The 20105-nt window shown below is 28.1% G+C and overlaps 1 protein-coding gene across 1 annotated transcript in view; it reads right to left on the bottom strand.

Moving 5' to 3' along the window:
* The window catches only part of LOC142329143 (locomotion-related protein Hikaru genki-like), a 705478-nt gene that overhangs the window by 212507 nt on the left and 472866 nt on the right, over positions 1–20105 (bottom strand). Inside the window, exon 5 of the mRNA XM_075373481.1 lies at positions 19751–19924. Coding sequence (XP_075229596.1) covers positions 19751–19924 — 174 coding nt within the window. The remainder of the gene's footprint in view (positions 1–19750; positions 19925–20105) is intronic.

Below are 20105 nucleotides of genomic sequence, written 5' to 3'. Positions count from 1 at the left end.
AAACATAATTTACGAATATTTATGTATTTAATTGCATTTCTGAGTATAATGTGAATTTATAATTGAACCTTCACAAATGTAAGTTCATATATAACATGCTTAAACCAAATTTATTCAAAATATTTTCTATATAGCTAATTTTAAATTATTGTGGTATATTTTAATTGTAATTACGCTAGTATACATTTTTATAAGGGAGTAAGGGTACCGTAACACAAAACAGCATCAATAAAATTCAACTTTAAAAAAAACTCTTTCATTAACGAACTTGAATGCTAGAATTTAACAACAGAATGATTTTTAATACATTTTATATTTTACTAAAATTGTAATGATCTACATAGCAGAATGGTATATCATCTTGGCCTTTCATCCGGGTTTGAATCCCGGCTAAGCTTGGTATTGACATATTAAAGCATTAATTTCTTACGTCATAAATAAAAATCATAACTATATTTGGGGTTTATCTTTTATATAAAAAGTACTATATTTGAATCCTGGTCAGGGTTCCCTCGTTATTTATACGTAAAAACAATTAAATAACATACTTCCATGGATATATGTCGAGATTTTTTGATGAACTAATCACCAAAGAATGAAAAGGTTTGAAAGTGGAGTAGTAAATCAAGAGAAATGTAATACATGATGTTATCTGTACAGTGAGAAATCCCTGTAAAATGAATAAAAGTATACTGAATAGAGAACATAAAATAAATACGGCAGTTAAACAAGGCATCCAAGAAGGCAATATAATGTGCTATAGAAAGTTTTAAGAAGTAATTTTATTAAATGAAGAATAAAATTCAAGCTATATAGAATTTGTATTAGGCCAGTAGTTAAATACGACTCAGAAACCTAATCAGTGCCATCTAACGATTAAAGTCACCTCAGGATATCCGAAAGAAAGGGGTTTTAAGAAGAATTCTAATTCAGTTTTTGATTTGGTGGTACGATCAAAAAGGGAGTGGAGGTTTCATGATATTTTAAGATTTATTTATATACAAAGAATCAGATGGTTGAGTTACTCGGAAAAGTTGGAGAATATAAAGATGACAAAATTAGTAATGAAGGCAAGGTTGTTTAATGAATGGAAAAAAAGAAACTTACTCGTAATAGATGACCGGAAATAAATTTAGTGATATCAGAAATGTGATTTTAAGAGGCTGGAGGGAAGTGTTACTGGAGATAGAAAAGCTTGATGGAAGATCATCAAGGTGGCCAACGCCCACCAGAGGTTGTAGAAATCAAAAAAAGCAAAGTAAAATAACCACTGCACATTATTCCAACTGCCGGAATATCTACATTTGATTTTATCAAAGTAGATAACTGTGCCACTAAAATAGGACCCATAATCTAGATACAGCAGTAGCAGGACTTTTTCGATTACGTTGCGCTACACAGAGATAATCATATAAAAGAAAGTGCAGTCGCGTTTATTTTGTATACGAATAAGCTTTTTAATCATATTATATGTCAAAAACTAGAAAATTATAGCAATAAATAAAATGCATATTTGTTAGTTAACATCAATTTACATGTAATAAGGACATTTTATTTTTTTATTTAATAGAGCTGATGATAAATTAGAATCACGTTGTAGAAATAACAATAAAATATAACAGTAAACATTGTTTATAATTAAAAAAAATAATAATAATAATAATATTCACTTTTATCAAATATAAACGACAGAATTGCTTTCGTATAAAGCGGGCTAAACACATGTGAACCTGGCTTCCCAAACATCGTTCGACAACCATGCTTGTGCATTATTTTTTCACACACAGCAGAATAAAAACGATGAACTTTATCCGATAAATTCGATATTTTTTCTTAAAATGCTCGAATGTGAATAATATCTCATACACTACAATTTTTATTCGTATTCCTTTCCTTAGACACACCAGATTTAATGAACTCCTTTACTCTTCTTGATTCCTTACAAAAACTCAGTTTTAATGTTTCAGTTATTAACTTCAAGAAATTTAAAACCGCATTTAAGGTATTTTTTCGCGAGTCATGAATAAAAGAATATCTCTTCACGCCTTGTCCTCTGGTGGCATTAATCACTTCTAACTTTCCACAAACATGAACAATGCGGTAGTTTTTAATAAAACCTATGTGGAAAGACGGATTCATAAAAATTACGTTATCAGACAATATAAAATACACCGTCCAAGACATTAACTGATTTATTCCTTCTCCAAACAGGGTGAACGCGGTGCATCTAACAAAAATTACTGGCGAACCGGACAGAGAATAATCCAATTCGATGGAAGATCAAGTTCGTTCACAAACTCGATCGCTAGCATCCACACACTGGGTAACAATAGGGAATTTGGTTCGTACGAACAAAATTTGAAGATGGAGTTTTGAGGTTAATATGGTACTGTAGGAATCGCCATGGCAACAAATTCGATAATAATTTGAATTGGAAATAAAATTAAACGTGATGCACTTAGAATATAAATTATTTATAGAATTTAAACGCCACGCGTAGAACGGCAGTTCTATAGTTCAAGTACAGTTAACTTGCTACGCATCACATAATTGCAATTTGTCATTTTTAAATTAACTGAAATTTTGTTTGTACGAAGAAATGTCCTTCTTAATTTATTTTTTATTATATTACGGCACTTTTTTTAATATGGCTTATTTCATGTATTTATAAGTTTAGTTATTTTATTTTATTTAATGATATATTTGGAATTTAAATTTACTAATAAAATATAAGTATTTTCATTGATTATTAAATATTTGATACGCATACGCAGTATGATAGAAAAATTCGTTATACTTGTTAAAAATATAGTTGGTTGAAAATGAGTATTACGAGAGAATTTCCATTCTACACACACCTTTTTAATTCGCAAAATAGTTTGAAATTTCGATTCTATGTCTTCTATTCATTTATAATGTTTATTTTTATTTAAAATTATTAAAATCGAATTCATGTTGCACTGACCGATATCAACGATACATCTTAGATCCGGAATGGGTTTTTTTCTTGAAGGAAGTGTCATGGACGCTTAAAAAACCTTTAAATATTATCTTTAAATTGCTTTATAACTATTTAGAACGAACTGATAGTTATCAGAATGATAAATAAAAGATAGATAAAACAACTTGTTAAAATATCAAATTGTTTTCACCTTTGGTTAATTTTTATTAGCTATTTAAATTTTACTTTTCCGAAAATTTCATGAAAAACCGTGTTTTATATATTTTCACGAAAATTAATAGAAAACGAAAAATTAATTAAGTTTTTAGCGGATTTGTAAAGAATATGAAAACCGCTACTGTACCCGGTGATGTTTGTTTGTATGTATATATGTAGGTATTTTCTAGCAAAGATTATTTCGTTCGGTCTACCGGACGCAAATCTCATCCGATTTTGTTAGAACTTAGAGGGGTGATGTAAACCTATTGGAAATAAAGCCCTATTGATTTTAAAAAAAATTTGTTCACAAGAATCGGACTTAGAGTCAAAAACGGGGTTTCTGAGTATATCTTAAACATTTTTTTCTCTTTCTACTGGGTGCAATTTTTTTTTAATTTCCTTTTATTTTTTTAAGAATAAATAATTTTAATAGGTAAGACTGGTTTGATGCTTATAAACTGTTCTATACAAAATCTATGTAGTACTGGTGAAGCTTACAAAATACTTTTATTTATATTTACATAAGTAATATTTAAATAAAGATAATATCTAGTAAATTATATGTTTACTTATATGCCACTAGAAATATTTTTTTAAGTTTTGGTTTTCTAACCGAGAAACTTAAATCCTAAACAATACTTAAAAAAATAAATATTATATTTTTAAGCGAATTTCCAAAGAATTTGAAGAAATCCCTATTGTGTCTTGTCAGATTTTATACGTGGTTGTCGGACTTTTTAGACTCTCCTGGACACAATTCTGCAGTTTCATTTATATATTCGTATGTATGTATAGGATTTTTTCTTCCGCTCTACCGAAGGCAAACCGTAACCGATTTTGACAAACCTTGATGGGTCGATGTAAACCTATTGGAAATAGACCCCCTATTAAGTTTCAAATTAATCGGTTCGAAGGAAACGGAATTAGAGTCAAAAACGGGATTTTTGGATCCATTTTCAGATTTTTTCGTTCTACTAGGCGCAATTTTCAACAGATTTTGATGAAATTTGTTACGATGATGTAAACCTAGTAGAAATACAACCATGTTGCTTTTTAATCGAATCGGTTAACAGGAACCGGGGTTAAAAGGTAAAATCATTGGGTTTTTTTGTAAGTTTTCAAGGTACATAAATCCGACCTTCTCACGCACTTACTACGACATATTTTTTAAAATGTATTTTATGAACAAAAGACTGGTGATTCTAATAGTGTAATTAAACCTTTTCTTTAATTTTTTTTTTTTGACGTCATAGTAACTCGGCTTATTTGTTCGCCATGTTATACAGCATTTAATATAGAAATATAATTAAATAAATTAGTTAAATTTAGTGTAGAATATGATTTTTTTTTGTAATATAAACTATTTAAAAAATATAATAATGAAATTGTCTATTTAAAATAAAGACTACAGAAAAAATTAATGAATGATTATCAATTAATTAATTCTGTTGTGGATATTCTATTAATTCAATTTTGCATAAACTCATTTACGTTTGAGTTTTATGTGAAAGTATTACTCGGTCACATATTTATTGATAGATTAATTAAACATCCAATTTTAAATAAAATAAAAATTTTCAATTATCAGAATGTCAAAGCTTAGTAAACTAAGCCATTCTGTTTATTTTGTTATACATAATATTACGTTGAGTGTAATTGTAAATAAACAGTAATTAGATGCTCAATCTCTATAAAAGGGTTATAATGAAAATAGTAATGTTATTTTATATACGTGTAACTATAATTTTGAACAGAGTTGTTTGTTTAATTTATATAAACTTATTACGCTGAAATAAAGTGAAAATTATAAGTAAAATACGAATATAATAATTAATTTATTACAATTTTAATTATTGTCATTATTACTATTGTAACTTTAATTATGATTGAAATTGTATTACAATTAATTGCATGTATTAATAAAGACAAATCTGTGACATATACATTAGCTAATCGACACATTTCTCCCAGATAATACATGATATACACCGATTCATTAGAGACTCATGTATTGCAACTGTATATGACAGCATCAATAGGCAGCTAGGGTTAGATACGTATTACAGACCAACTATTTATTTCTCAGTAAATATGTTTGATGCACTGGACATAATGTGCATTAAACATATGCTATAGTAATAGACGTACTGTTGTTTATTTATATGTCCTTATCTTAATTAATTCAATAATTAATAAAATAATTAATAGACTGTTAAAGATTTTTTATACTTTTTTTTACAAAATTTTTTAAATTTACTAATCTATAAATAATGATAATCACTATTTTATTTGAAATGTTTGCCGGGTTGAAAAAAGGTTTTGATGTATAACTATTAAATACAATGTATTTTCTCTATGTCGTTCAGATAAATCTTCGTCAAATATATTTAAAATTATTAAAATAAATTTAGAAAAATATAACTAATTTGTATTGTCATAAAGAATAACATTTTCGTTCGTATTCAGAAATATTTTCTCTTGGTATGACCACTGAGGTAGCTGAAACGTGTAATCAGTTACTACGTCATTATTAACATTAATATTTTCGCATATTTCTACGGTGTTCTCCGTTATCCTAGCGTCATTTATTTTTTGCGTGTTTTTGACAGAATATTACGTTATCATTTCGTGAAAAATATTTAAAAATTTCTTCGATTGTTAATTTACATTAAAAAAAAAAAATAATTTAAACGTCCAAATAAACGCGCAAAAAATGTCCAAAACCTTTTTGCATGCATCTATAAACTATGATCATTTATGTTCCTAATGTTAGTTGTTCCTCTATTACTATTATACTTTGTATTTTGTAATTTTATTCATAGTACTAAATAACTTGAGATACAAAAAAATGTATATTTTAAATAAATTGGTAGAAAAGTTTTTTAAATAATTCTGTAATTTATTAAAAATGCAACGGAAGCAAAATGATGCCGTTTCTGATGAAGTTTCGTTCTAAGTTATACAAAAACAGTTTTCATATACAAATGAAACTGTAAATTGTATTTTTGATATCATATACACAATATACTGATAAGTTTGATTGAGGTTTATATTGAAACTAACCACACCTTCGCGGCTTGCCCGAACAATATGCGTAGAACTTAAAAAATTTGAAATAGTTATTTAGTAATTATTTGTAGGCTTAGATCTTAGTTATCGGTATTCGCAACTTAATGGATAAATTAAAATTTTTAGATAAAGAATGTGTTCCGAAAATTAAATTTCTAATAAAATTAATGGATATTGAAGTTGTTTAAGAACTACTTTACCCCAGTAGAACCAAATTCAGGTATTTCATCATTCAATTTTTGGCATTGAAATGGTTACTTAATTTAATTATTTTACCTATTTGAAGTCAATTTCTGGGTAATAATCAAAAGCTTATTTGAGACATAACATCATTCAAGAAAATTGAACCAGATTTTGAGTCGAGCGAATACATTGCTCGTCATGTCTTTAAAAACTCTCTGGTGTAGATTCACGTTATCTACGATCATACATTTTAGTAACCCTAGAAGGTCTTTTTCCTAACTGTGACCTCGCTGACCTAGGCGTTATGAAAATATAATATACCATTCTAAACATCTAATCTATAGCTTACCTACATGATTTACCTAATTGGAACTTCTTGTTCAGGATTAAAAATATCTATCTACTGTTACTTTAGTCTCGTGAGGATGACTTCTCACGGATCGCCGCCAAATTAAACGACATTAAATTTAATAATACACATAATTACTTTCTAAAGAAGTCTACATCGATATCGAAATTCAATTTTCCTCATAACATCAAAACGTTTTAGATAGGTAAATAAGCGTCATTCCCTTTAATTTCATAAGCGAACTCTTTTATTTCTATATGTATTAAATGAGTGACACAAATTGATCTTTTGTAGACAATGACATTAAATTTAGTAAATCACATAATAACTGTTTGAAGAAGTCGATATTGAAATAAGTATCGATGTAGATAAAATGATATCAATACAGAAAATATCTATCGATACAGACAACAACATTAAATTTAGTAAAAGTTCTAGATTGTTTATTTTTACGCTTTTTAAATTTATTTATTATTTGAATAGTAGTAAGATTGTTTAAGTTTTAGATCAATAGTATTGCGTACTATTGACGCAGTATACCCACTTAGCCACTAGGTAGAGCATTTTTTTTGAGGGTGCAATGTTGAAAAAAATTTTTTTTTGCAAATATTATTATTTTTTAATTGTTAAAAACTGTGACTAAGAAAGATAAGACCTTAATTAGACAAAATGTCGAGATACTGAGAGTGACCTTGCTACACAGCCTCACTCCCTTGACCTCTTAATTTGAAAATTTAATGACATCAATGCCTCATACACAGAAGTAATTTGACCAAGTTTTATCAAAATCGGTCCAGTAGTTCTGAAGATATAAAGTTTGAGATACCAAACACATACACGTACATACGAACATCCGGAAAATTTCCTTAGGACATTTTGGTTTTTTGGGTTCGTTAGGTTTCAAAACGTCAAGATCCGGTACAAACCGCATGTGCCCAAATTGAACCGATTACAACACTTTTTCTTCTACAGTTACGAGTGCTAGACGAAAAAAATGTCTATATAATAACGAAATTAGATTTTTTAAGGTTAGATGCAAATTCTTATTAGCAAAGGTATACAATCTTTGAATGTGCAATTCATAACACATGGGTATGTTAGCATTTAAAAAAAAAATAATTATAATAAAAAAACATCTTTAGTTTTGAAATACTAATAGTGTATAATAAGATTTTTGTTATTGTTCATTATACTAGATAATTATAAAACCGTTTCTTAGAATTTTAATTTATATTTATATATTCCAATAAATGCAATCAGAATAAAGTTATTAAAGAAATAAGTAACGTTTTGAAATCACTCCGTCAAAAATAAATTTTTCTATATAATGGAAATATAAAAACCTAATTTTTTTGAAAGTAAAATTAGAACAAAATATACTTATTCATTAAATTTAAATTTTAGTTGTTGCTACGTTTCTTGAATGCAATTTTTTTACACATATTTTTCTTAGATCTGTAATAAAATTTTATTATTTCTAATTTTTAGTATGAATTCTATTGATTGTAAATAAGTATGTATTTATTTTTTTTATTGACGATTTTAAATAATAGTCCGGAAGATTAAAATATAGTAATTTATGAAAACTTTCTACTTTATCCGAGCTTTAAAATTAAGAACTAGAAAAATGAACCATTTTCTTAACGAATTTCCATCGAGGGATTTATGGTGTTAATTTCCATCGATCACACAGTATTTTAATATCCATTAATTTTAATTACAATAATAAAACTCTTACTGAATTTTATTCAGAAATTATCGTCTAATTTTTATGATAATATAAAGAAATATAATTATTTTTTTGTTAATTTTATGGTTTGCATTTATAAGTAAAATTATTTTATTTTTAACAACTACCCTCTAATGCCAAATTTAGGTTGCTTTTTACTTACTTGTAAGAAGTAAAAGGAAGTATTGCGATCGCGAAAAATTTCGGTTTTCAGATTTCAACGGAAATATCCGTATAGGTATTTGGATCTTACAAGAGGAAGGTACTTCGAATCCGACTTCCTCTCTTTTTTTTTAACTTTATTTAATTTAAATATAATGATTTATTAATAATTATTAACCCATGATTCAAAAAAAAAAAATTACAATAAATAATAATTCAATTATAACATTAAAAAGAAAAAAAATATGAAAAAATATCAGAAGTTATTAGTAAAATACAATTTTATGTAGTTTTCAGTAAAAAAAAAAAAAAATATATATATATATATATGTAATTTAATATGCGTACAAGGCAGTGATATAGTGTCCACATCAGGTTTTTGTTCTTAATTATCATGAGAAGTAAGTTTATAAGTTATACAGGAATTCCAAGCCCTTAACAGAATTTGTAACTTTATGAACGAATAAGTCGCTAATACTCCGTTTCGGAAATCAAAATTTTTTCAATAGATTCAAATCAACATTTCATTTTTTATTTTCTTAATATCAGTTTTTATTTTTGTCATGATAGATTTCTTCTAATTAACATATTAATTGTTAATCAATTTTCTAATTTATTTACTTTTTACGGTAAAAGGGCTGACCATAATACATTAACTATTTATTTATTTTATTTTATATAGTACCAGGTTACAGAGTAACATCACAGTGACATGATGTCAACAGTGCTCTGCAGAGATGTCAAGGCATGTGTTTGCAATCTGGCGTGTAAGTGTAAGGTACCGGTGAATGTGTAGTCTTGAACAGACTCAGGCCGATCACTCCTGACACGTGTGGTTAATTGAAACCCAACCACCAAAGAACACCGGTATCCAACGTCTAGCATTCAAAGCCCTTTATTAAATTAATAAACCTTACCATTTCTGTTAAGCCTTATGATAACTGGTGATAATGGTATTGATGATTTTACTAATTGATAATGATAAATAAATACTTTAAAAATTTTATTTTTACTTCAATTAATTTAAAATGTTTCTTAAAATTATTATAATTTTTAAGAAAAACGAACTTTAATTAAATTTTTTTAGCTTCTTTTTAACATTCATTTCTAAATTATATTCACAAAAGTTTCGTTTACTAACTAAACATAGTGTTTATTTAAGTGTTATTTTTGAAAGTTAAGGTAGTTATTTCCAGCTGAAACTGATACGTTATCTAAACAATCTTTTAAATCACTTTTCTTTCATAACAGCAGCAGACATTTAAAGTTTCCAGCAATGCATCTTTTCTGTTTTTTTAACCACTCATTTTTTAACCTCTTTGTATAATTATTCTTCATTTTCTAAGTACAGCAGAACAAAAACAAAACGTAACAAAGCATTTTCCATTAATAGTATGCGTATTGTTATTACTACTATTAATATACAAGTCTTTATCCAAAAATGTAAAATGTACATTCAAATACGCTTTCATTAATATTAAAAGTATTCTACAGAATTTTTCTGCAGATTTTTTTTAACCCTTAAATTTTAACTAACAATTAATTGTTTAACATATATAGGAAATTAAAAAAAAAATTATCAATATTTAACAAAAAATAAATATTTATAATTTCTAAAAAGTAAATAATCATCTCACCTTTTATATAATAATATTAAAAAATCTGATGTGGACACCACATGAGTTCCTTATATGCCTATTAAATTACGTATATACATTTTTTGCTGCACTTCATTTGAACTTATTTCATTTGAAAGTGAGGTACGATCTTACAATTCTTTAATAAAGTAGAGAGTTACGCAATTGCATTGTGGTGGACACCACACTACATCACCTATTTTTTTGGTGTCCATATCAGCATTATTAGTTTATATATTAATTTCTTTTCACATCGTTCAAGTATGAATGTACGTGTCGGATCCGTAACCAACCACATATCGGTTCGAATCTGAATTTTGTATGTTTTATATATATATATATATATATATATATGTACTTTTAATTTTTTAACTTTTTTTTTTAAATTAAGATATATTGATTTATTAATAATTATTAACCTCTGGTAGTAAAAATGTTTGAATTAAAATGAAAAGTACATAAAATTTAATTTCACTAAGAACTTCTGATTTTTTCCCATATCTCTTTGTTGTATTGTCATTATTGAATAATTATTCATTGTTAATTTTTTTTGTTTTTAAGATCACAGGTTAATGATTATTAATAAATCAATAAATTCAAATTAAAAAAGAAAAACTTTTTTAAAAATATGTGTATAAGGAGTCGGGTTCAAACCAATGTGCCACCCCTTCTAAGATTCAAATGTTTCTTTAATTAAAATTTTATTTGGCTACAACTCTGGAACCAATGAAAGTAAGTGCCACTTGTGTTATATCATTGAAAGGCTCTCAACGAGGGCTTATTCCTGCAGTTAAGAAAGATTCGAAAATCCAAATTTATTTAGAGGTCTATACACACATTTTTAGGCCAGTCGATTGCAATCAAAAGGGAAGGTACACAACTAGATGTTACAACAGTCCTAAATACAAGATTTCAACATTCTACAGCTAATATTTTCTGAGTTGTGCGAGATATACGTAGATACGTAGTACATCACACCGAAACTAATCAAAATGGACCCTGAGATGGTCAAAATGGATATTTCGGTTGAAATTTGAAAAGCGAAATTTACTTCGTGCAAGGAAGTAATTATTTAAAATTCCAAACTTTAAGTTGAATTTGAGTTGGGGGAATATTTAAATTTTTACTTGCTTGTACGAAGTAAAGGAATTATTGTGATTGCAAAAATTTTGATTTCCAGATTTAACGGAAATGTTCATTTTGTCCATCCCTAAATCCACTTTGACTAGTTTCAGTGTGACGTCGGTGTACGTACGTATGTATGTATCTCGCATAACTCAAAAACGATTAGCCGAAGGATGTTGAAGTTTTGGATTTAGGACTTTTGTAACATCTAGTTGTGTACATTCCCTTTTGATTGCAGTCGACTGAACCAAAAGTGTCCAAAAAAGCCCAAAATAAAAAAAAAAAATGGATTATGGTTTTTTCTTAACTACAGTAATAAAGCGCTCATTGAGAGTTTTTCACAGATGTGTCATAAGTGCTACTTATTTTCACTGTTTCCAGAGTTATAGCCAAATGAAAGTTGAATTAAAGAAATATTTGGATATTATAAGGGGAAGGCACATCGGTACGAATCAGATTTCATTTCCTTTTTTCTTTAATTTAAATATATTTTTTTATTAATAATTATTAACCTCTCATTTTAAAAAAAGTTTTACGATGAATAATAATTCAATAATAATAAAAAAAAATAAATAAATAATATATATATATATATATATATATATATATATATATGAAAAAATATCAGAAGTTTTTAATGAAATAAAATTTTATGTAATTTTCATTTAAAAAAATGTTGTAAACGTAATTTGATTGGTTAACAAGGAAGTCATGTTAACAAGGAAATCTGATGTATTGTCTATATCAGATTTTTTCAAACAGTTTTTGTCTCATATCTCAAAAACATCTTGACAAAAAACATTTTTATTTGGCTCATTACATTTGTTTTGACTCATTAATTTTTGTTTATATTTACCCTGGTTTCAGTGTTTTTTTTTGTTTTTTTTAAAATTGTATTTTATTTTTTCTGATAATGATCGACTTTCTGATAGACTCGATCTTTTCTAAATTCTGAGAAATAGGGGTAGTAAAATTAAAATTCCAGAAAACGTGGCGTTGGGGAATATTCAACTGTTTTCTAAACAGTTGTTACCTCATATCTCGAAAACTCGTTGTGACCAAAAACAAGTTAATTTGGCTCAATATACATACTGTAAAAAACAAAATTTAAGTACGTAACGTTATGTAATGTAAATTTCTTCTCAGGTTTATTTTATATACGAATTATTAAATTCGTATATCTACCAATTTAATCTTATATACATTTCAAAAATTTTATTATTTTTTTAAGGACAGTTTATTATTTTCATTAAAAAAAAATCTTTTTTTTTAAGGGAAGATTTCTTTTTGAAATAAAATAATATTATATTTTATTTTTTCGAGTTAATGATTTTGGTAGACTAGATAGTTTTTCAATTCTGATTTGATGTTTAAATGTAAATTATTTTTTTAACCGTTCAGTATAAAAATAAATAAATAAATAAAATCTCATTGCTAAATTTCTTTGGCGCTTTGATGGTTAAATTAAAAACTACTTAGTAATATGTTTTATATCAGGTAATTCTAGAACATCATTTTCATTTATACCATTAAAAAATATAAAAAATAATAAAATAACGTAGTTGTCCCAGTGTTATCTATGTACATTTGGAATTGACTAAAATACTGGTTGTAATCGATTTTGTATTAACGTTTAAATGAACTGCCCATTTGTGTATGAACATATATACCCATATATAAATGTGTGTATTTTAGTGGATATGTTTAATAGGATCCAGAAAGGGTTAGAAGGGATTTACAGTTAGTCCTGCTTCGATAAACGAGGATGCAGACAAATGTTAGTTAATACACTCGATCAAATCGAATACAACTGTAGCTTATGCATGCTTATATGATTTTACACACACACACACACACACACACACAAACAGGAAGAGGGAATAAAAATTAGTTTTATATATATATATATAAAACTTATATATATATATATATATATATAATATGTTTTGTATATCATAAAAACAATAATGGTTACAGATTGAAAACTCACAGTTTTTTATTTTCATTTTACTTATACTACATATACTAAAAACTGATTGAAATACTTATACTTGATTACTCGAATTGCAAGATCTTATTTATATCTTAGAACAGATACTTCAGTCAAAATTAAAAAAAAATAAAATTGGTATAACAACATTTAAAAAAAACTTGATTAAAATTTTTTTTGGTTCAATTTTTGTTTGAAATGTTATATTTTAACATATAATCATTAAAAAACTTTTCCCCGCAAGAAAAGGAAAAGAACACCTGAGAGAAATATCAAAAAGATTTCTATGAATCTATATATCATTCTGTTGGTTTTTTAACTTCCACCACTTGGAAGTTTTTGCTACCATAAATAAATAATGTAATAAATTTAAAAAAATTTATTCCGATAAACATGTGTTATATAGATCACATCAATATAAAATACTAAAATATTAAAACAATTTATATAATAAAAAAATAAATGTGTTTAAAAATCAACATTAATTATTTAAATACAAACAGGTAAATAATTTTAAAATAAATATTAAATATAGAAAATGTTACAAAATAATTCACAATTCCGAAAGAGACGTTTAAAATTATTTTGAACACATTCTTAATGTTTGTACACGTTAAACGGAGCTCAGATAATTTGTGTTTTTTTTTTTTTTGTTTTTAATAAGTATTATTTAACGTTTTAACAAAATAATATTTATTTCCTATATACATTTAATATTATTTATATTTATTAATTATATTGCTTCCGTGAGTTTTTAGTTAATTAATTCACCATATAAGCTTAGAAAAGTTGTGCACGGGAGTATGAAATGGAAATTTCGTAGCAAATAAAAAATGTCATGTCTGACCGTGATTCGAACTCGGGAACATAGGATGAAAGGCCGAGATGCAACCACTCTGTCACAGAGATCGGTATTTAAAATTTTTTTTTAAAAATAAATTGATGGAAATATTTTTCAAATGGTTCAGCAGTTTATTAATAATCGTATCTGAAACAAAATAAGGCCCTTTGTTGTAAGCCAAAGTACTGTGTTGTGTTATACTAAAAAAAAAAAATCTGACAACAAAGTCGTTATACTTTCCCGACATTAGTTATTTATTCTTATATAGTGAAATAATAATGATCTATGAAAAAAATTTAACATTTTTAAATTCGTGATTTCTAGAATTTTATCTGTTTCCCCGCCCTCAAAATCACCTCCAAAGAAACTTTTTCCATTTATCTACGTTTACTGTGTTAAATGGAAAAAATTTAAAAAGATTTTATTAAAAAGTATAACCAAAAAAAAGTTAAAAGTTAAAAAAAGTTAAGAAAAGATTACCTAAGATTTTTTTATTTAATTGCGATGAAATTTTTTAGTAATAATATTATTAAAATTGTAAATAAGTTAAAAAGAGTTTTTAAACATTGATCGGCTCCTCACCCACAATATTTCTTCAAAGTATTTTTTGGGCCTCTAGCACTGCTACTTTGCTTAGGAAGACTTAAAACAAGTATATATTAATAGCTTTTTCGATTTTTATGGAAGGGGGAAAATTTTGAGGCAAATGTTTTTTAAAAAATGTACTGATTTAATATGAAATGGGTTATATTAGCAAAATTTAGAGAAAATTGACCCTGAAGAAATTATCTACCCTACCCCTAGATGTATTGACCACAAAAATTTACCACTCTGACCCTGTAGGAAAAGACACAAGCATTTAGCAAAAAATCTACTCATAAATACGATTGTGTGAGCCAAATTTCATAAAAGTCGATTTTTATAGTCAAATGTTATTAAGTTCAAACACGCCAACACACATAAATAGGTACGAACCTCAACCCCGACCTTTATTATTATTCAAAGTCTGGTAAAAGAATCAGAATATCTCGGTCCTCTGAAACAGCGTAAGTGCGTGATTCTCGGTTTGCTGCCGTCCGAGAGCGGCAGCAAACCCTAAGACTCAAGCTGTAGCTGTTTCTAAAGCAGGAGCGTACCAGAGATTTTACGTCAAGAACGAGGGTAACATTGAAAAAAAGAGAGATTTTCAGGTTTTAATTGTTATTTATCTGTATTATTCTTACCACCATGAGAATAATAAACATGAGGGGAGGGTCCAGGTGACCGGGCCTCCGGGCTAAACAGAAGAGCGAGCGCAGCGAACTCTGACGGACTAATATACATATACGTATTTTAATTATTTACTATAGTAAAATTAAACTCAAATTATAGGGTTAAATGTAACAGTAGAATCTGTTATATTTTTATAAAAATTAAAAATAAAAATATGTTATTTAAGTCCATTGACGGGTTCTATGCAGCTCTACAAGATTCACTATCTAGTGTCAATTGTTTCATTTTAGTAAACAGGTTGCATTGTAGATCCCTAACAATTTGTTTTACATAGTCTAAAAGTGCCCTACTTGCCTAATATGTTATTTAAGTCCATAAGTCCATTGACTGGTTCTATGCAGCTCTACAAGATTCACTATCTAGTGTCAATTGTTTCATTTTAGTAAACAGGTTACATGTACAAATGTAACAGTAGAATCTGTTATATTTTTATAAAAATTAAAAAAAAAACCTAGTTTTTGATAAATTTACCTCTAATATTTGTAAAATAGAATCATATGCATCGGAAGAAAATGTAAAATTGAGTCTATGCTAATTATGAAATGGTATTTTAAGTACGCACATTAAATAATAAATCGTAATACAGACTACAACATGTTAGGTTTTACTACTCACGTAATTTTATTTTATACATAAAGTTAGTATATGGAAAGTTTTATCCCTGAACAATATATTTAAAACGTTTTAGTGGTATTTTCTGGGTAGAGAAATAGAGTGAAAATAAATTATATCAGTATTATTATAGTATTGATAATATTGACAGTATTAAAGTTGGAAGAGAGGAGACGTTAGCGATGAAATATGGAAGTGTATGTGTAGTAGTATAAGTGTAAAGGAAGTAATGGTAGACGTTATGAAAGCGAAGGGATGTTCACTCATTGGGTATCATGAGTACTAGATCGCATAAAGGACGCATAAAGGAGTCGAGTGACTACGACAACTTAGTATAAGGTGAATAAATTTAGTGTCACAATCGATGAAGTGATGGAACAGACAGTATAGCGATAATGCGAGCGTAACCAGAACAAAGAGATATGAGAGATAGCAATATATGAACCACGACAAGTGGAATTAACGTCACGTGACAGCGAACAAGATCACATCATAATGTAGTTTAATTTTAGAATAATGTCGAAGTGCATTATATGTTTAGGCATTACCGGTAGAATTTATATACTTTTTAGTGCGTGTTCTACTTGCTATTTCTGGATCCTCAGTTCGTAAAATAGGGATGTCAAAACGTAGTCAGTCACATGAATCCAAATACTAGTGTTAAATACATGCTTATAAATGGTAACTTGTAGCACGTAAATTCTCTACATTTTCCTGAAATCAAAATTATTTATATATGTTACTACATTAAATTTTGACATATATTGTGATTTATAAATTAAAATATAATTCTATGTTTAAATTTTTGATAATCCTTTATCCGTTTTATTGTATTTTCCTTTCTACATTCTTTATCCGTTAGTGCTTATTTTTTTATTTGTGTAGAAATGACATTTAATTAATGATCAAACATACATTATTTATCTTTATTTCAAATTGAAATACAAAATTACGTTTAAATGTGGAATATAGTGTCAAATAAATGACCACCTCGGTTTCTTTTAAATATTTTTATCCTGTAAAGAATAGTTAAAATTTGTTGTAATCCTGTAAAAGAAATACTGAATCACGTTTTCACGTTAATTACAGTACTCTTCTGCGAAAAACGTGAACAATCAGTTTAGACACCTGAACTGTTTGTGTATTTTTGGTGTAAACTTCTTTGTTTTCAAAATTCTAAAGAAATTATCCAAGAGGTGTTAAATCGCACGATCTAGGCGGCCAATTCCTGAGATAACACGGTACGGAATTTATTGTACAATAACGCAATCGTTTGGAGGTTCTTAGCGCCCTAATCTTGCTGTAAGTAAACATCAGCCATGTCCATTTCATCCGATGTTGGCCACAAGAAGTCAGTTAGCATAGTACAGTAGTAGCCTCCGCATCCTCTTCGATTGTAATCGTGTAAGGCATTTATCGTTCTCAAAAAAATACGACCCGATCACACCGCGGTCCAAGAACCCATTAAACAGTCACTCTATGGGAATAAAGACGTTGCTGGACAATCATTCTAAGATTTTCGGAATCCCACACGAAGCAGATAAAATTGAGATTATCTGTCTGCATTTCCATTATCCGATCGATGTTAAATGTCTGTGACTGTTGCATCAGGTGCCCTTTGTAAGCATTTAATCAAAGATCTTTTTGGACAATCTTTCTTTCTGTTTGGAGATCTTTTTTGTAATGTTATGTAGTTTTATGAGAAGGTCAATTTTTGTGAACATATTGGAATTGAAAAGCTTGGGTTTTCAGTTACACTTTATGAAAGATTGATAGTAATACCTGATACTACGTTGATGGACTTGCTTTTTTACATCTTGCCAGTTTTCTGAAGTTTGGGATTAATCTTACAATAACTACTGTAAAAGACGGTGGTGATTCATTACGACTGATTACATAAAAAATTTATGTGAACTTTTACAATTTTTTTGCGCTCTTAGAAGGTATACCTTTTCATTTTCACTTCACATTGCATTTTAATTAAATTATATTGTTTTTATTTAACATCTGTTAATAGATAACATTGTGTGTTATTGTTAAAAATCAGTAGAATTCATAATTGTACCATTTAATGAATAACCAATACCTGTTGAATCATATTAAATGTCGTTATGTTACCATTTATTTATAAATTAAAAACCTCATGCTTATGTTTTTATGAATGTTCGCTTAAAGCTTTAGAACCACTTCGTTGATAAGAATAAGTGTTTTATCAAATTTATTTAACTTGAGAAAAACTTTAGTTTTAAATTTTCCTCACCCGAATATAATTTTTAAGTCATAAGTAATGGTTTATCGAAATTTCGTTTTTATGGCAAATTTTCGTGTAATAATAATTAAATTCATTAATCAAATAACCTCCTGTAATTATGATTATTTTGGATTAAAAAACTAAGCTTTTAAGATAATTTAAATTTTATTTTGATAGACTATTTTATTTTATTATTTTTTTTGGTGTTCCGCTGTGTCAGATGGGTGATGGAAAGGAGAGAGGTGGAGTATGATATTGGTGTGATCACCCCAAATAACGTGGTGGAAACGATGTTGTTTAATCAGCGGAATTGGAACGCCATTAGTTATATGGTCATTCGTATAATGAGAGCTAAGGGTAGGGAGGAACTGGAAGATGAGAAGGACGATAGGGGGGACATCGAAAACGGAGATTTGAGGTTTCTAGATAAGGGGTTGGGTGGATAGTCTCTTTCAGGAGGCGTGAGATGCCGAGGTGTCTCACGGCCGATGAGTGAAAGGGGACTCCAGGGGATTTGTTGGAGGGTTAAAATTAAAAGACCAGAGTCCCGGGTGGAGGTCCCTCTAGGGTGCCCTCCACTTAGAGGCAAGGCATAAAGGAAGAGCAGAGTCCCAGGTGGTCTCTAGGGGGACTTCCTCTTAGAGGCAAGGCGTTATAAAAAAAGACCCAGTCCCGGCCGACCGGGTGGTACCCCGTGCTAGGAAAGGCATATCCAGGTCCAGCATGGTTACTTGGGAGGTTAGAGGCAAAGGCACCCTTGGGATTGAGTCGTGCTTCGCCGGTCTAGGTCCGGTCCCTAGGGAGGAAAAAACTATTTTATTTATTCAAATCATATAAAATCTCTCCAAAAATAAGTAGAAAATTTTGTTTTCATGATTTTTTTATAGATATAGGCTAGTAGAGAAATTTCTCATATTTTATATTACTCGTACATGTTTAAAGTTTCATTCGTGAACTGCTTAAAATGATGTTTTTATGTCATACAATAGTCAAAAGAAAATATAATTTTTTCAGTTTGTTCTCATTATTTTTATTTGTGTATATATTTCTATTTGAATGAATTACACATGAACAACAAATCTGATTTAAAGAATACGTTGAATGAAATGAAACATTCGTAAAATGATACAGCAATTTATAAAATTAAATTATTAGTTTTCCACTACAATTCTATTTGAAATTAAAATCGGTTGGCCACCTCTTTTGGCGAAAAATAATGTATAAAAATGATACGCTGAAAATGGACTTCATAAATAAAACTAAAAAAAAAAGTAATGGAACCAGAAGTTAAAAAAAAATTATTCATTTAATAACAACTCATAAAATGTTTTTTTAAATTAATTATAAGATATATAACGATGAGAATTCACCTGTTAAATATTGTCGGAATGAGGATGTCCACGTCCAATCAGGTGTACCAACCTTACGTGGAAATAAACACTCTAGATGTAAGATAGATCCTGGAAAAACAGCTAATACACCTGATGGCTCAACCGATGCTGAACCTGAAGGTATTCTTACTAGAATCGTTGGTGGAGAATCATCTGAAACATTAAAACACACAGTTACTTTATATTTATCTAATCAAATATTACACCATAATCTACTAAGAGTCACAGAAAATATTATTTCGATTTTGATATACAAAGAGACAACCGATTACTCAGAGTAGATATCAAAAATAAATTCGGTAGAGTCGGGTGTTATTCACTTGAACAGTGAAGT

Source organism: Lycorma delicatula, chromosome 8, assembly GCF_047948215.1.
Source record: "Lycorma delicatula isolate Av1 chromosome 8, ASM4794821v1, whole genome shotgun sequence".
In the NCBI taxonomy this organism is placed as follows: Eukaryota; Metazoa; Arthropoda; class Insecta; order Hemiptera; family Fulgoridae; genus Lycorma; species Lycorma delicatula.
The sequence above is the reverse complement of the archived record's forward strand: the minus strand, read 5'-3'. Positions and strand labels throughout refer to the sequence as shown.